Source organism: Microtus pennsylvanicus, chromosome 1 (assembly GCF_037038515.1).
Source record: "Microtus pennsylvanicus isolate mMicPen1 chromosome 1, mMicPen1.hap1, whole genome shotgun sequence".
Lineage (NCBI taxonomy): Eukaryota > Metazoa > Chordata > Mammalia > Rodentia > Cricetidae > Microtus > Microtus pennsylvanicus.
Genome location: NC_134579.1, coordinates 158,862,261 through 158,878,403, shown reverse-complemented (window position 1 = coordinate 158,878,403; position 16,143 = coordinate 158,862,261). Strand labels below are relative to the sequence as shown.

The window sequence follows — 16,143 nt, the reverse complement described above, 5'->3', positions numbered from 1 at the left end:
TCAAATAGGCTACCCAAACACAATACTTTAAGCAAGAGCAGAAATGCATGGTATAACAAAATTGACCTGAAATTTATATCAATAAGACAACATATCAATAAAACAAGATCCATACCCATGCAAATATCTATAGCATATCCCCCTTTAAATGTAAAGAAACATTTATAAACTATTTGGGAATATGGGTGTCGTCCTCCAAACTTCTTTCTGCTTCTTATTGGGTAAAGTAAGTTTTGGGGGTATTCACAGAGACCTTTTGGGGGTTCTTGGTCCATCACATTTTAATAGCATGGAATTAATCCATAGGGTCTCATCTTCTGTGTAAACAACAAAAGATCCTCTTTATAAAGCAACATATCCTTAGACCCATATTTTGAAATCAAGGTACCTTTAAAATATGTATGCTGGTTTAGCTTAGCAGCCCATACAATAAAATGTCTCTCTGTACTTAGTTCTTTCGCAGTCAAACAAAATTAAAGAAAACATAATCCAAACTCTGCATATTCCATCTTCATGTGGCTTATTTTCTTTCTCTTTAAAGACTTTGTTTTATTTTTTATAGACCATTTATTCCCTTTAATGACTATTACTTCTCTCTCCAAAGCCTACATGCATTTGTCTGACACTGTGGCCTATTTAGGAATCTTAAAAGATTCCTAAGGTCTGAATCTGTCCTATTGTATATCTGTAATGCTTTATTGTCCAGTAGTGCTTCTTAAAATGCTAAGCACTTCTTAAAAACTTAGGCTGTGGCATTACTAGGGTATGTACAATATTTCCTGCTTGCTCAGCACAGTCCAACATGGTGGAAGTCCATTCAGTGCCTCTGCAAGCCATGAACCAGTATGAGGCACACAGCAGGTCAATGTTGCCATTAAGCAAATTGTAGTATGTTGCGCACAAACCTCATTTAAATGCTCAGTCTCCTGAAAGAACCAGAGTTCATGCTGGCAGCAGGGCTCAGAAAGCCAGCATTTCAAAATGGCTTGTTTTTTTTTTTTTTCCTGCTACCACTGAATCAGTAAAAACTCTCTTAAAGGAGTCATGCCTCTGCTTGCTTCTAGCAAACAGAGGCCACCTAAGAAAATGCCACTACCAAACCATGCTTAACTCCGTTCTTTTGTGTTTAGAATTCCAGTTCAAGCTTTCTCAGGTTTTAAGTAAATTTTAGTTGGCCACATGGGCACCAATTTGCCAGAGAGAGCTGCTTGTTGGTCCTGGCTGCTGAGCCCTGAAATAATCACACAGAAACTGTATTAATTAAATCACTATTTGGTCCATTGGTGCTAGCTACTTATTGGCTAACTCTTACATATTAATTAAACCCATTTCTAATAATCTGCATCACCCTGTGGCTGTGGCTAAAGTTCCAACATCCGTCTCTGGCCAGGCTTCATGGCATCTGTCTGACTCTACCTTTCTTTCTCCCAGCATTAATTTTAATTTTCCCTGACTAGCTCTATCTTTCCTTCTCTGCTATAGGCTCAAAACAGTACTTTATTTAACCAATGGTATTCGCAGCATACAGAAGGGAATCCCACATCATTTTGTACAAAAAAAAAAAATATGGTAAGCCACAGAAGGGTTTAAATAGAGTTAGGACCAACTTACTTAGGCAAAACCTATCTGGCTGTTGTGGTCTGATGAGTGGAATCTAATGAGAATAAAAGTAAGATGATTCTAAGGATTGTACCATAGCTGTACTGCAAAACATGCATTGGCTTATTTTATGAATGGATGTGGAATATTTTAAGTAAGTTTTGAATGCACAATAAAAAATATAACATTTGTTTAGATGAAAATAATTTAAATGTTGAGAAGGACTTCTTTTCATTTTCTTAATCTTATGCACAGAGTAGAAGGCCCTTCAGAGAGAAATTCACCTTTTTTTATTGGCTAACATAGATAAAATTTGTAATGGTACCTAGTGTCCCTGACTTTAGATACTTTCAAAGATGCGTACTGGAGATCTTTATTGATCCACTACCAATCAATTCACCTGCCAATATACATTGGAAGGGTATTTTGATTTTAATTATTATTGAAATAGAAGGTGATCATAACACACTTCCAGGCTTAGGACCTTGAGGATATCACACTCCTCTCTCATCTCTGTCTTTTATAGGAATCTAATTGTTATTTCTAGTTTATCTTCTACATAGTTGTAATTATAAGAAGTATGGTTTTTTCTATTAATATTCTAAGCAGGCTCTTATTTCAGTAGTTATTAAACAATATCAGTTACTTTGTCCATTGTTCTTATAAATAACTGACAATAAATAATTTAAGGAATCAATGGTAAATGTTAGCTCACAGTTTGAGGTACAGTCCATCTTGTTGGGAACACATGTTAATAGGAACATGAGACACTTGGTTAAGTTGAATTCACTCAGAAAGTGAAGAGATTGATCATATTTTCAGTCTGCTCTTACTTTTATTTAGTCTAAGACTAGGACCATAGCCTGAGGTACAGTGATGCCTAATTTTATGATGGGTCTTTTAAACTCATCAAATCCCTCCTGGAAACACCATAAGAGGCAGCATTAGAAGGTTTTCCCAAAGGTAATTCTAGACCTTGCCAAACTGACAACATTAAACATCAAAACTTTACACTGAGTATCTCATAACATGAAAGGCTCTCTGGGTGGGGATATGGCTAATTTGGGAGGATGGCTGACTAACATGAATAAAGCATCAGGTTTGATCCAAAAAATTAAATAAATTTAGCATGATAATACATGCTTTTAAGCTCTCGGGAGAGAAAGGCAGGAAGGTCAGAAGTTTAGCATTATTCTCTGCTGTGTAATGGGGGCTGAAGGCCAGTCTACCATATATAAGATCCATCTCAAAAGTAAACAAAAAAAACAAAATTAATTAAACTTTAATCTAAAAGTCTTTTTACACCTAAGCAATTCTAATATGATTCTAGAGTGTAATGATTCTTCTGAAACTCAATGCAATATTTTAACTATGTGTTCCCATAAAATAATAAAGGAGCTGCATAGTTGTAACATACAATCACACAAAATAAGCTTTTCATTCTAAAAAAATGTAAAAGGAAACATAGTAAGGAAAAACTGGACTCAATATTTTTTCCATTATTAGAAGGCTAATTCTCAGAACCTTATCTCCTGTGATTCTTCAGTTTTTTTTTCAGAAATATTCATCTATTGTGTGTGTGCCTTTTTGAGAACTTTGAATCAAATAACATTGAGTAGAATTATCATATTATTAATGTACAAACAAATACTCATATTTCAAGAGTGCTCACAAGTCACTTTGACGTGTTATGGCAATATGCATATTTCACAGTTTCACTTTTCTTGCACTGTAGGTTTATCACATATACATGGTGAGCCCAATAGAATACATGGGAACGATCCTCACTTTTCTTAATTTTGAGTCAAATAGAAGACTGGATCATTGCTAATATCAAGAACATCAACATCATCAGAGATCATCCTGGTGATGTAGATAGTTCTATAATGTAATCACATCCCAGAAAGCTGTTAGATAAATGTCTTATCAAATCCATACTTAGATCCAAGAAATGCTCACACCCTAGAAGCAAGATAGTTCAGAAAACACTGTGTCATGGCTATTTTTATTCCAGTTTCTTATACTGCATTCTTCACTTTACATTGTTTTTATCAAGTGGTACAATCTAAACATCTCAGTGGAGTGGAATAATTGTTCTATCACTCAGGTCATCAACTGGTCAGAATGTATGCACCTTTTTACATGACATATAAGAAATGTGTACTTTATCTCCATCCATTGCCAGATGAAGGTTCTATGGTGATATGCAAGATATTCATTAGTATGGCTATAGAATCGGGCCATTTCAGGCTCTCTCTCCTCAGCTGCCCAATGACCTAGCTGAGGACATCTCTCTGGACCCCTGGGGACCCCTCTAAAGTCAAGACTCTTGCCAACCCTAAAATGGCTCCGTTAATTAAGATATATACTTCCCTGCTCCCATATCCACCCTTCCTTTAACACAACCATCCCATTCCCCCAAGCTCTCCCCATCCTCCCCTTCTCAAACTTCTCTTCCCAACTCCCCTTTCCCCCATCCCATCCCACCCCGAAGTTCCCAATTTTTGCCCAGCAATCTTGTCTACTTCCAATATCCAGGATGATAACTATATGTTTTTCTTTGGGTTCACCTTTTTATTTAGCTTCTCTAGGATTGTGAATCATAGGCTCAATGTCCTTTATTTATGGCTAAAAACCAATTATGAGTGAGTACATCCCATGTTCATCTTTTTGGGTCTGGGATACCTCACTCTGGATAGTGTTTTCAATTTCCATCCATTTGCATGCAAAATTCACGAAGTCATTGTTTTTTACCGCTCAGTAGTATGTATATATTCCACACTCTCTTCATCCATTCTTCTATTGAAGGGCATCTAGATTGTTTCTGGGTTCTGGCTACTACAAATAATGCTGCTATGAACATAGTTGAACAAAGACTTTTGTAGTATGATAGGGCATCTCTTGGGTATATTCCCAGAGTGGTATTGCTGGGTCCTGGGGTAGGTTGATCGCAAATTTCCTGAGAAACCGCCACACTGCATCCCAAAGTGGTTGCACAAGTTTGCATTCCCACCAGCAATGGATGAGTATACCCCTTACTCCACACCCTCTTCAGCAAAGGCTATGATGGAGATAGAGACAGAGACCCACATTGGAGCATTGGACTGAGCTCCCAAGGTCCAAATGAGGAGCAGAAGGAGGAAGAACATGACAAGGAAGTCAGGACCCTGAGAGGTGCACCCACCCACTGAGACAGTGGGACTGATCTAATGGGAGCTCACCAAGGCCAGCTGGACTGGGACTGAAAAAGCATGGGATAAAACCGGACTCTCTGAACATGGCAAACAATGAGAACTGCTGAGAAGCCAAGGACAATGGCACGGAGTTTTGATCCTACTACGTGTACTGGCGTCGTGGGAGCCTAGCCTGCTTGGATGCTCACCTACACAGACCTGGATGGAGGGGGGAGGACCTTGGATTTCCCACAGGGCAAGGAACCCTGACTGCTCTTTGGACTGGAGAGGGAGGAGGAGGGGAATGGAGGGTGGGGAGTGGGGGGAGGGGGAGGGGGAGGGAAAAGGGAGGCAGGGAGGAGGCAGAAATTTTTAATAAAAAAAAAGAAATGTGTACTTTTCTTATTTTAAATAAGAATTCTACTTCCAATATTCGGGATGATAAGTATATGTTTTTCTTTGGGTTCACCTTATTTAGCTTCTCTAGGTTTGCGAATTATAGGCTCAATGTCCTATAATAAGAATAATTGTTATTCTTATTTAAAATCTTATTTATTTTATCTTACCTGCCAACCACAGTTCCCTCTCCCTCCCACCATCCCACTGCATGTGGCTGACAGTTCTGTGGCTTGGGCAAACTCTGGGATCACTGGGAGTAGAATCATGATTTATCACTAGTACATGAAATTGGCCTTTTGGAGCCTATTCCATACAGAGGTACACCTTGCTTAGCCTCAAAATGTATGTTTTTCTTCTCTCCATGGTAACTTGAGATATCTTTCAAATATGTTGGTATATGTCAGAGTGGGGAAATCATTATCTTCATTAAACTCTATAAGCTGGATAAAATCTTCTTTACTGCCTTTAAGGCAAAACTATTTCATTTAAATAGAAATTTTCTGTACTCTTATCAAAATATCTGATTATCTCAACTCTTCAATGAACTATAAGAAAAATTGTGAATTGATACATCAGAAATTCTAAAACACTAACATATTTTTACAACAAGCCTCTGAACCCTAGACACAGAATGAAATAATTTGAGACAATGTTACGTTTTCCACCATGTATCCACATAATTCACCTTTTGTATACTAATTTAGATGCTTCACTCTAAAATGACGCAGTATGAGAAGGTTTTTTTTTCTTAAAAATCATTCTAGGAACATATTACAAGTACGAAACAATTAGAAGTGATTCCTAGCAGCAAAATGGCCTTAACAGTCATCTGTAACTCCAGCTTCTGAACCTCATAGATACCAAGCTTGACTGTGATACACATACAATGATGCAGGAAATGATACTCACACATATGAAAATAAAATAAATATAATTTTTAAAAATTGCTCAGCCTAGATATAGTAGGGAGAGCCTTAGACCTTCCACAGCAATGTCCCTTACTCTGCCTGAGAATTGAATCAGAGTGAAGTGGGAGGGTATATCGAGGGAATGGAAGGACGGGAGGGTGGGAGAACTTGAATTGGTATGTATAATGAAAAAAGTTAGTTATTTAAAAATCAATCAATAAATAAAACAAAAATAAACAAACAAAAAAGATTACAAAAATGCTTTAGTTTGACATATTAGTTGTCAATAATTGTACTTAATATAATATATTAGAGAATAACATAGAAATTATTCAATAAAAAATAAAAAAAACATGAAATGTAACTTTAACAAAAACGTTTTCCTTTTTTTCAGTATCATATTTCATTTAATGATTAAATATTCAAAGTGAAGGATTCAGGTACCTTCTCCAATCCTTCCTCCTTGAGACTGATCACATCCAAATCAAAATCTGTCCGTAAGCCGTTGGTTTTATTGAAAGTTATTCTGCCTGTGAGGCCTTCCCAGTGCGCCTGAAAAAGAAATACCTACAATTAGCAAGCAAGAGATAGGAGGAAAGATGGAGTCATACTATCACTGGTAACCCAAGCTGCTTTATATTATCAAGGAAGACACAGAAGACAAGAGTATCCTCATGGTCACTGGCAACTTTAGCTGCTTTGTAATGGCATTTTGTGGTCACTAGTGGACCAAGATGCTTTACATCTCATGAAATGAAAGATTTTCTCCTCAGCCACTTCCTAACTTCTGTACAAAATATAAATGTTCATCTTATATTATCAATGTTTATGGGTATAAGCTTTTTCCTTAGATTTATTTAATGATTTTGTTTTATATATTGAAGTACACTTAACAAAGAAAAATTAGCAAGGTATGTTATATGAGATGAGATACTAAACATATTACTTAGTATAATTTAGACAATATAATGGGACTAACTCCCTAAATACATATCACCAAGAAATGCATGACTCTGGTCAAAACTGAATCCAGAAAAGTCTTTCTTCAGTTAACAAACTTACCTTATAATAATCAATGCTACCTTTCTCTGAAGAAGACAGGGGAAAACGTATCACAATTATTATATATAAGACTATAATGTCTATAAATGATGTACCCCAGTGGAAACTAGGGTAGGAATATAATCCTTCCAACGTAAGCAAATAAATGGATTTTATTTTAAATAAAAAAATATTTCCTATATTGTCTGTTATTTAGCAACAATTATATGTTTTCTACTATATAACATTTGGAAAAAACTTAGAAAAATAATTACCTGAAAATTCCAAATGATGCAGTGTAAGCATGCAATATTATAATTTTAATTATACACTAAGGGCCAAAAGATATGGACGTTGGAAGGTTATGATTAATGATTTAATAGTGAATGTAAGTGGATATCGTCACTGCATCATTTTTTAGTTGCCATGCTCGTTTCTCAGACACTAGTGCTAGAGTGCATGTATTTCAGCTAATAAATCCTAAATGAAACAGAAAACACAGCAATTATCTGTCTTAGATTAAAATGTGTCTCCAGTAGAAAAACACTTATTTCCCCCCACTTCTTCAGAAGAAAAAAATAATCAAGTGCCCAAAAGAATTTCTAATAATGTAACAACAGACAAAAGGATCAAAAGGAACCAGAATATATGTAGAGATTAGCAACATGGAACTAGGTAAAGAACAGTTAAAATATAATAGGCAAAAACAGGCAAGTAATAAAAATTCTGTAACATACTCAATTTTAAGCTTCCTAGCAACCAAAGCAGAAAAGAAAAGATGATAAAATTGTAATATGCAGCATTCATATCTGGAGGCATTCCAGCTGCTTGGGACAAACAGTGCTTCCTGTTACTGAAACCTGAGAGAAATTTCTCCTGTTGGTCCTCTTACAGGAATAGTATGATTTAGTGGACAAGGATCTCAATTACACCCTACAATAAATACAGTGGGGGATGTCATATAGCTGTTTCTTTCAGGGCCAGTCGACACGTATCACAGTCATAATGCTCAAATGCTGAGTTCAGAAAAATCGATTCTTTAACCACTGAGACTTGTGATCTATGAGAAGAGCTTTGGGAGTGGAGAGTATTTTAAACCAGAAGTGAATGTAGAATGTGAAGCAACTAATAAACACCACGTTCTTCAGGGACAATCAGGACTCCTAGTTGAATTCAACAAAAAGTAGACAATGGACATGCATCGAAATTGTTTACCAGTATAATGCAGTTCCTATTCCTGATCTTATTTGTACTTTCATTCCTTGATGAATAATTCATTATAAAATAAACTGATTGTTAATTTTAAGACAATGATAAAAATCTTAAGTATGCCAATGACTTAGATTGTTTTTATAGCTAATAGGAAGTCCGTTTAAACTTTCACCGAAGAGGAGTGTGCTAACCAACAAAGGACTTCCCTTTATAGAAAGAAGAGAAAAATACAAAAGAAAAAAAAAAAGGTTTGTATGTACATGTATGTAAATGAAGGATTTTCCACTTGTTTTTTCTTGTTTCAGGCTTGATCAAAATCCAAAAGGAAACAATACATAGGCATAAACACCACTCAATTACCCAGTGTGAGGGAAGTTTTGCACTTTGTGAATCCATATATTATTCTTGTTTTGTGTTTCAAAGTGATAGGGATTGAACTTGGGCATTATATGCTCAGCAAGCAGTCTACCATTGAACTATAATCCTAGCATTGATGTATTCATTTTTAACATGACTAGTTAATATTAATAAAATAATTGTGCATTTTGTCTCACAGAGTTGCATAGATAAAAATAGCTATGCCTCATATATTATTTTAACTTTTATGTATGCTAAATGACATTCATATTAAAAATACACTTTTATTTTACTATCTAAATTACAATTCTTTAGACAACAAATAAATAAATACCTAAGTAAAAATTCAGAGAGATAGATTTTCAAAAATAAGCTTCACATGATCAATTAAGTTTTCAATGGGTCATAGGTTTCATATGATTAGGTCATCCTAGACATGCTGATGGCTACTGCATAGATTTGTTTGTAAAATAAAACTTTTTATTTAATTGTTCAGCCTCAATATAAGGGATTTTGCCTTGTCTCATTTTATCTTGTTTTGTCCTCTTTAGCTGTTGACTTGTAGAGGTCTGTTCTTTTCTGAAGAGGAAACAGAGAGGGAGTGGATCTGGGAAGATGGGATGTGGAGGGCAAAGGTAAGAGAAGTGGATGGAAGGGAAACTGTGGTTTGTATGTGTTGTGTAAGAGAATAATACATTTTCAGTTAAAATTAGAAATAAAAGGATAATTTTACTTGCTGAGGGGAAAAAAGAAGGTTTTAGATTTTTGTTTGTTTTGTTTTGTTTTAATAAAATGCTAGAAGAACTACCTGCATCGAGTTCATTTGCAATCCTTTCTTTACTTACCTCTTTTTTTTTTAGATTATTTTTTTATTGATAAAAGGAGGATAAAGAAAAGAAAAAAAAAACAAATTTCCACCTCCTCCCACCAGCCTCCCATTTCCCTCCCCCTCCTCCCACTCTTCTCCCCCTCCTCCCACTCTTCTCCCCCTCCTCCCACTCTTCTCCCCCTCCTCCCACCCCTCTCCCCTTCCCCCCACTCCTCTCCCCCTCCCTTTCCAGTCCAAAGAGCTGTCAGGGTTCCCTGCCCTGTCCTAGGACTTTACTTACCTCTTTAATTAGGCTCATGAAGCGTGTCCCAAATCGCCAAGGTTTGTGTCGATTACACTGCAAGGAACTGACTGTCATCTGTGGGAACTGTTGGACGGCCACGGAGACAACATGCACTGCATCATACATCAGAGCCGCATCTGTCTGAAAGCCCAGAGACAGGACATCCATGTTCACAAAAATATGCAACCGGGCAGGCAGTATCATGAGAAGAATGGGGAAAGGAAAACACAAATTTCCAATGTTTCTGTATTTTACTGAAAAATAATTTACTCTGCATTCTGTGGTTCTTTCAGTGAAGACAATATGATGGCATTACTACAACTCATTAAAAACAGCTGATCCATCTGACCTTTTATTTTTTTAGAAGGCAATAGCCCATTTATACAGTGCCCCAATACTCTTTTTGTACCAGAAATACAAGAAGACACTGTTTATTTCTCTTCTCAATCTCCTGCCGTCTACCTTACTCTGCCTCACCACACATACAATTGGAAGAAATTGTGACATTTAGGATGATTATGTAGCTAACATATCCATAAAAGAAAGTAAACAGTTCCCCTATCCAGGAGGAAGAAAAGAGATTTTAAAGAGGGTTACTCAAAAAGCTTAAAGATGTAAGCACAGATTTTGTCTCCAGCTCTATTTACAAATATCCGTTCTCAATCATGATGCATCATTCTACAGACTGCTCAGAGTAAGTGTTAATCCCTTTTCAAAAATCTAAGCCTAATCTCCTCTGCTGTTTTCTTCACTCAAAATTTCCATATCAATAAGAGTTCATTTGGCTTCTCAAGTAAAATGAATATGAATTCTACTGTTCTGCACCTGCTCAAGTAGTCAGCCACCTTTTGACTTAGTGATAAAAAAAAATAATGGTTATAACATATAACAAACAAGAGGTTCAGTGACTGTCAAGAGACATGTTAAGAAGACCCTCTCCCCAAGTTTTTGGGACCCATACCAGATTTCATACCTACAAGAGAGGGTCACACTTGCAGAGATGGTAGCAGTGAACTTTAAGCCATCTTCTTGGCATGCTTTACAATAAAATCAAGTATTTCCCTTTCTCATTCTCACAATTAGTGGGCTGTGAAATGAATTCCAATTTGATTAGGAACCCTGTAGATCATACTGTGTGCTACAATACAAGACAAAATGAGGAGACTATTTTTCCATTCAAATGTATACTAAGAGCTTTACCACAAGAAGTGGAAGGATACTAAATAGCACAATGTAATGAAAGTATATAGTAGTAGTCATTTTGTCCTTTATAGTTACAAACTTCCTTTATTAAATAACAGATGGCTAATTTCATATATTCTACTAATGGTATTGTGGTACCTAGAGGAGATAATTTGATACAGAAATCCAATATAAAACATACAACTATACTACTTGGTTTGGATCTAAGTTAACAACTAAAGAATGTATCTGATATATCACACATCTAGTCCTAAAGTACTTACCAAATTTGAAAAATGTATTTTTTTCTAAAATGCAATGAAATTTTATACCATATACCTGTCTGAGAAAGGTAGGAAGAGATGAAATCTTTCAGGTATTATGAACAGGCTAGTTTCACATATTACCACAGACAAAACACCTTAAAGCATTCATTCTCTCTCCAAATTCAAATTCCATTTCCTTATGTGATGGTCAGTCTTGTCAACATGACTGCATTAGAGTCATCTAGGAGGCAGGCCTCTGGAAGGAGGCTATTTTTTAAGATGCTTAACTGAAGAACAAGGAACTAACATGAATAGGTGGTTCATACTAAAGGCTATCATCTTTGGCTGAATTTATAAGAAGACAAAAAAGACAAGAGAGAGGACCATATACCTCTCTTGTATCCTTCTTGCAGACACAACCAGCTGTCTCACACCCCTGCTACCATCATAGCCATGAGACTTAACCCTGTAACTGTGAACCAAAAATACTGTTCCCTCTTTAAGTAGCTTTTATCAAGAATATTTGGAACAATAGAAAAAGAAACTATTATATCAAAGTCTGGCTTATGACAAATAAGAGAAAAGTATTAACATTAACTTTAAAGTTATCTTAAAAGTTAGAAGTTTATTAATTATCTTTTGGGGCTCTAATACAATAAAACCAGAAGTGAGTAACAACAAAGTCTTAGGAAACCAAACAAATATGGGAGAAATAACTCATTCCTGAACAAACAGTGAATTACAATAGATATAAAGAGCATAAAAAAATACCTTAAAATAAATACAAACAGAGACATAAAATAAAAATAATCTACTGAGGAGTAAAAGGAGCATTTATGGCAATCAGTATCTATATTCAAAAACCATAAAGAATTTGCATAAATAATCAAGTGCTGTACCTCAAGGAAATGAAAACACAATACCAAACAAATTTCAAACTAACAGGAAGAAAGACATAATAAATAATCAGAGTGGAAATAAGAAAAACATAGTCCTAGAAATGAAAATTGACACTTAGAATTGCTGTTTCTAGAAAATACTGTGTCACTACATGGACCCAAAAGCCACTAAACACTATGATAGACTAGCATCTCTACCTTCATTTTGTCTCTGTTTCAATTACCTTGCATATTACATGATAGTTACTTGAAGAATATCTGACTACCAAAAACATACCTTGTGACAATAACAAGAGCTACATTCTTCAGTTCTAATCATCTTGGGTTTCATGAACTGCAACCAAAGCCTCAAAGGACCAATGATCCCCTAAATGAGGACAAATGTCTGTGATAGCAAGCTGTAGTCTGGAGCTCAAGTAACCAAAAATGGCACCAATGACAACTTCTTCAGATCCTCTCACAGAAAGAAAATTTCTATGAATTCCAGATCAGCCTGTATTACGGGGTAAGTTCCAAGGCAGCTAAGGCAATGAGAAAACCTGTCTTAAGTAAACAAACAAATGACAATAACAACAACAAAATTGAGACACAGTCATTTTTTAAGAGGTGTATTTATTTAAAATAATTTTTAAAAGCTTTAATTTCATAAGTTTTGGCTGTGTGTGTTTGTTTTCACATTACTACTCTTGGTCTGGACTGAAACACTAAAACTCACCCACTATTCTTCATGCTATACTTACATTTCTCTTTTATACTTAGCTTAGTTTCTAAATGACAGGCACTTCTGGACAATCACAGCACCAACTTCACATATGCTGCCTTGCATATAGTAAGTATATAATAGCATCTTTAAGAATAAATGTAAAAGTTCTGCCAAAATGTTTGCTTTTATAGTAGAAGAAATAGGTGTTGGGACACTCTGAATAACAATCACACTTTGCCATCTCCTTAGAATGTGTCGCCTCCCAAGGGTACCTTGAACAAAATCTGCCAGCAGGTCCAGCCTGGGAGGAATATGTGTGCAACCTCTGTCCTGATTCCAAATGAATTTATAGTAACAATTCTGTGAACACATTTATCTTTCCATTAAATAAATACAGGCAGGTCCCCTCTGAGATCTGAAGCTAGCTGGCAGGTGGCTGATCCATTCTGGAACTCCTACGTTTCAGATTTTGCTCATTTCTGAAATCCCATCTGAGTTTCAATGCAAAGCACAAAGCGCTGCCTCCTCCAGTAAGTGGAAAATAAGTCTATGGATTCTGACTCTTTCATTGACTTGGCGTCTTAACTGAAACAAATAATCAAAATATAAAGTAATTCTATTTTTTTTCTGTTTTTTTTTTCCTTAGAAATTAAAAAACAAAAAGATTTTTCCAAAGCATTGCTTTAAAGGGAGAACAATTATCTCTTTTAAAACCATTTCAGTTGAAAAGTAATTGCAAGTGTTGATGGTTCAATTAGAAGAGATGGATATTAAGTGTGATGGGGAAAGAGGAGAATATTGGCCTTGGGTGCTCCTGGGCACAGTCAGCAGAATTTGAAACAGGACTGAGAAATATGCACCTCTCTGACAACAGAAGGGTGCACACAGGAAGGGCAAGCCGGTGTTCTCAGCTGGCACACTGTGCCCAGCTCCCTGTCCTTCACAATGCAAGTACATGATGCCTGCTAACCGCAGTAAGTGAATGAGGGAGAACTGCCCTCGGAACCAATCAGGAACCAATTGTGAGACAATTCTCCCAGTAACTAACTCTGCAGCTGCCATTGTGTGTGCTCTGCTGCCAGCTCTTTGTCCCACTCTGAAAAGAGTTCTTTACCAGCAGCTGCATGGACCACACGGGCTGCATGAGGTAATACATTAAAGCACTTTCCCTAGTTCCTGGCAAATGGCATACAGCAGGTGTCGTCAGATACTGTTGTTGATCATCAGAAAACTGGTAATCACTTCATGGTTGACACTGGGCCAAATCAGGAGCCTTTTTAGAAAGTGCAGTGTTGCAACTCTCCTGAACATACCTTTGTCCTAAATGGGGTATAGGTCTATGCTGCTCAAGAAAACACATCAGGGTCTGGAAAAGGAGGCCAAGCGGGATCATTTTCATAGAAACTTTATTTCTATAAAATGAAGTATGTTCCTGACTCAATGGAAATTAGAACAAAAAATTCTCAAAATGCAGTTTATTGACAAATTTAGAAGTTAAGAATAAAGATACACAGTAAACTATTATACTGCCGGACATACATATATATTAATGTATATATTAGTGGACCACTGTTGGGCAGGTGACTTCATACCAGAAATGTGACCCTAGGCAAGTATCACTCATTATATTGTTGTCGGGTAGGGAATTGATTAGGTTGAGTCAGGGTGTCTCTTCGGTTTCATTTTTTTTCGTTATGATAAAATAATGTGAGGAAAACAATTTAGTAATGAAAGGGCTTATTCATCTTTGAATGTCAGGTGCATCTGTGTTTGCAGTAAAGCCACATGTGTAGATGGTTGAGACCTTTGGTCACACCATATCTATTGTCCCATGTCTATTTAATAATCTTTCATATACACATCTCATAAACCTTTGGAAATTAGGAAAGGTAAGGTTTGTTTTTCTTCTTCTTCCAGGTCTGTACACATATTCGTCTCAATCTGTTTTTCAACAACAAAACGTCCTTTGTGTTGCGGGTTTCTTATTTTTTAAAACTATTAAACTTCTTACCCACATTAAGACTCTCCTAGCACCCAATACTCTAAGAAATAAAGGTAGTATCTGTTGTCTACTAGCTCTTTCCTAGTATTCCAGTATTTTATAACCTCTTTTACACTTTATGTCTATGCTTCCTGTTTTCGATCTAACCAATGAGATCTCTGTATTGCAGATATGTGAAATTAAAAGATATCCCTCCAGTAATTACAGGAAAATAACTTTGAAATAAACATATATACTTTGTCTTTACTCCTACAGCATTTGGTATCCATGAGGCCTAAAACAGACAAGAGACAAGACAATAAACCATAAAAGTGAAAAGAGGGAAACAATAGAATTGATTTACTTACATGGCCTTACTGATTATTTAAAAAAGAAAATTCACATTCAGCCAAGATATGAAAATCATGTGGAAAGAATAGGCCTTCATGTCAGTACTTGTTGAGCTCCCTGTGAGAAACTATCTAAACCTAAATTAATGCTATGAGTAACTAACAACTGATCCATTTCCATGGTGTTCCTCTGAATTCACGAATTTGAGTAACTCTCTGTAAACCAATGGTTTTTTATTCAAAGTTAAGTCTAGCAAATACATTGAATACTAACTAGCTTGTTCTGAGTAAGTGAGGTAAATATGATTTCTACTCATTGAACAAGGATATAATATATAAATATATACAGTATAATGACAATGATGATGGTGATGGTGGTGATGATGATGATGAAGTTGAAGTTTTCAATCTTCCTAAAACATGTGCTGAATACCACTACCCCTAACAAGATACAATATAATTCTGGAAACAGCATTACTTTAGATAGCTTTTAGAGTTTTGTTGTAATAGGAGTGGTGGGCTGCGTCCCCGGCACCCGGCTGCCTGCACAGCTAGCTTTACCCTAAATAATTACATGGAAACTATATTCTTTTAAACACTGCTTGGCCCATTAGCTCTAGCCCTTACTGGCTAATTCTGATATCCTGATCAACCCATCTCTAATAAATTGTAGCACTGGTCTTACCGGGAAAGATTCAGCATATCTGACCTGGCGGCTTGCTTTATCGTGGGTGTCTGCCCGGGAGAGAGGAGCATGGCGTCTCTGCTCCAGAGAGCAGAGCTGTCGAGTCTGAGCTCACTTCCTCTTCCTCCCAGCATTCTGTTCTGTTTATTCCTCCCACCTATGTTTTAACCTATGAGGGCCAAGCAGTTTCTTTATTGCTTAACCAATGAAATCAACAGATTGATATATGACACTCCCACATCAGAGTTTTGTAAGTAATGGAATACAATGCACTTG

The 16,143-nt window shown here is 36.3% G+C and overlaps 1 protein-coding gene across 9 annotated transcripts in view; it reads right to left on the bottom strand.

Moving 5' to 3' along the window:
- Grik2 (glutamate ionotropic receptor kainate type subunit 2) overlaps positions 1 to 16,143 on the bottom strand; it is a 592,264-nt gene that overhangs the window by 251,545 nt on the left and 324,576 nt on the right. For all 9 annotated transcript variants that reach the window (XM_075944195.1, XM_075944164.1, XM_075944134.1 and 6 more), the window contains 2 exons: positions 9,799 to 9,942; positions 6,524 to 6,631 (listed from right to left, as the gene is read on the bottom strand). In XM_075944195.1, the coding sequence (XP_075800310.1) occupies positions 6,524 to 6,631; positions 9,799 to 9,942 (252 nt within the window). The remainder of the gene's footprint in view (positions 1 to 6,523; positions 6,632 to 9,798; positions 9,943 to 16,143) is intronic.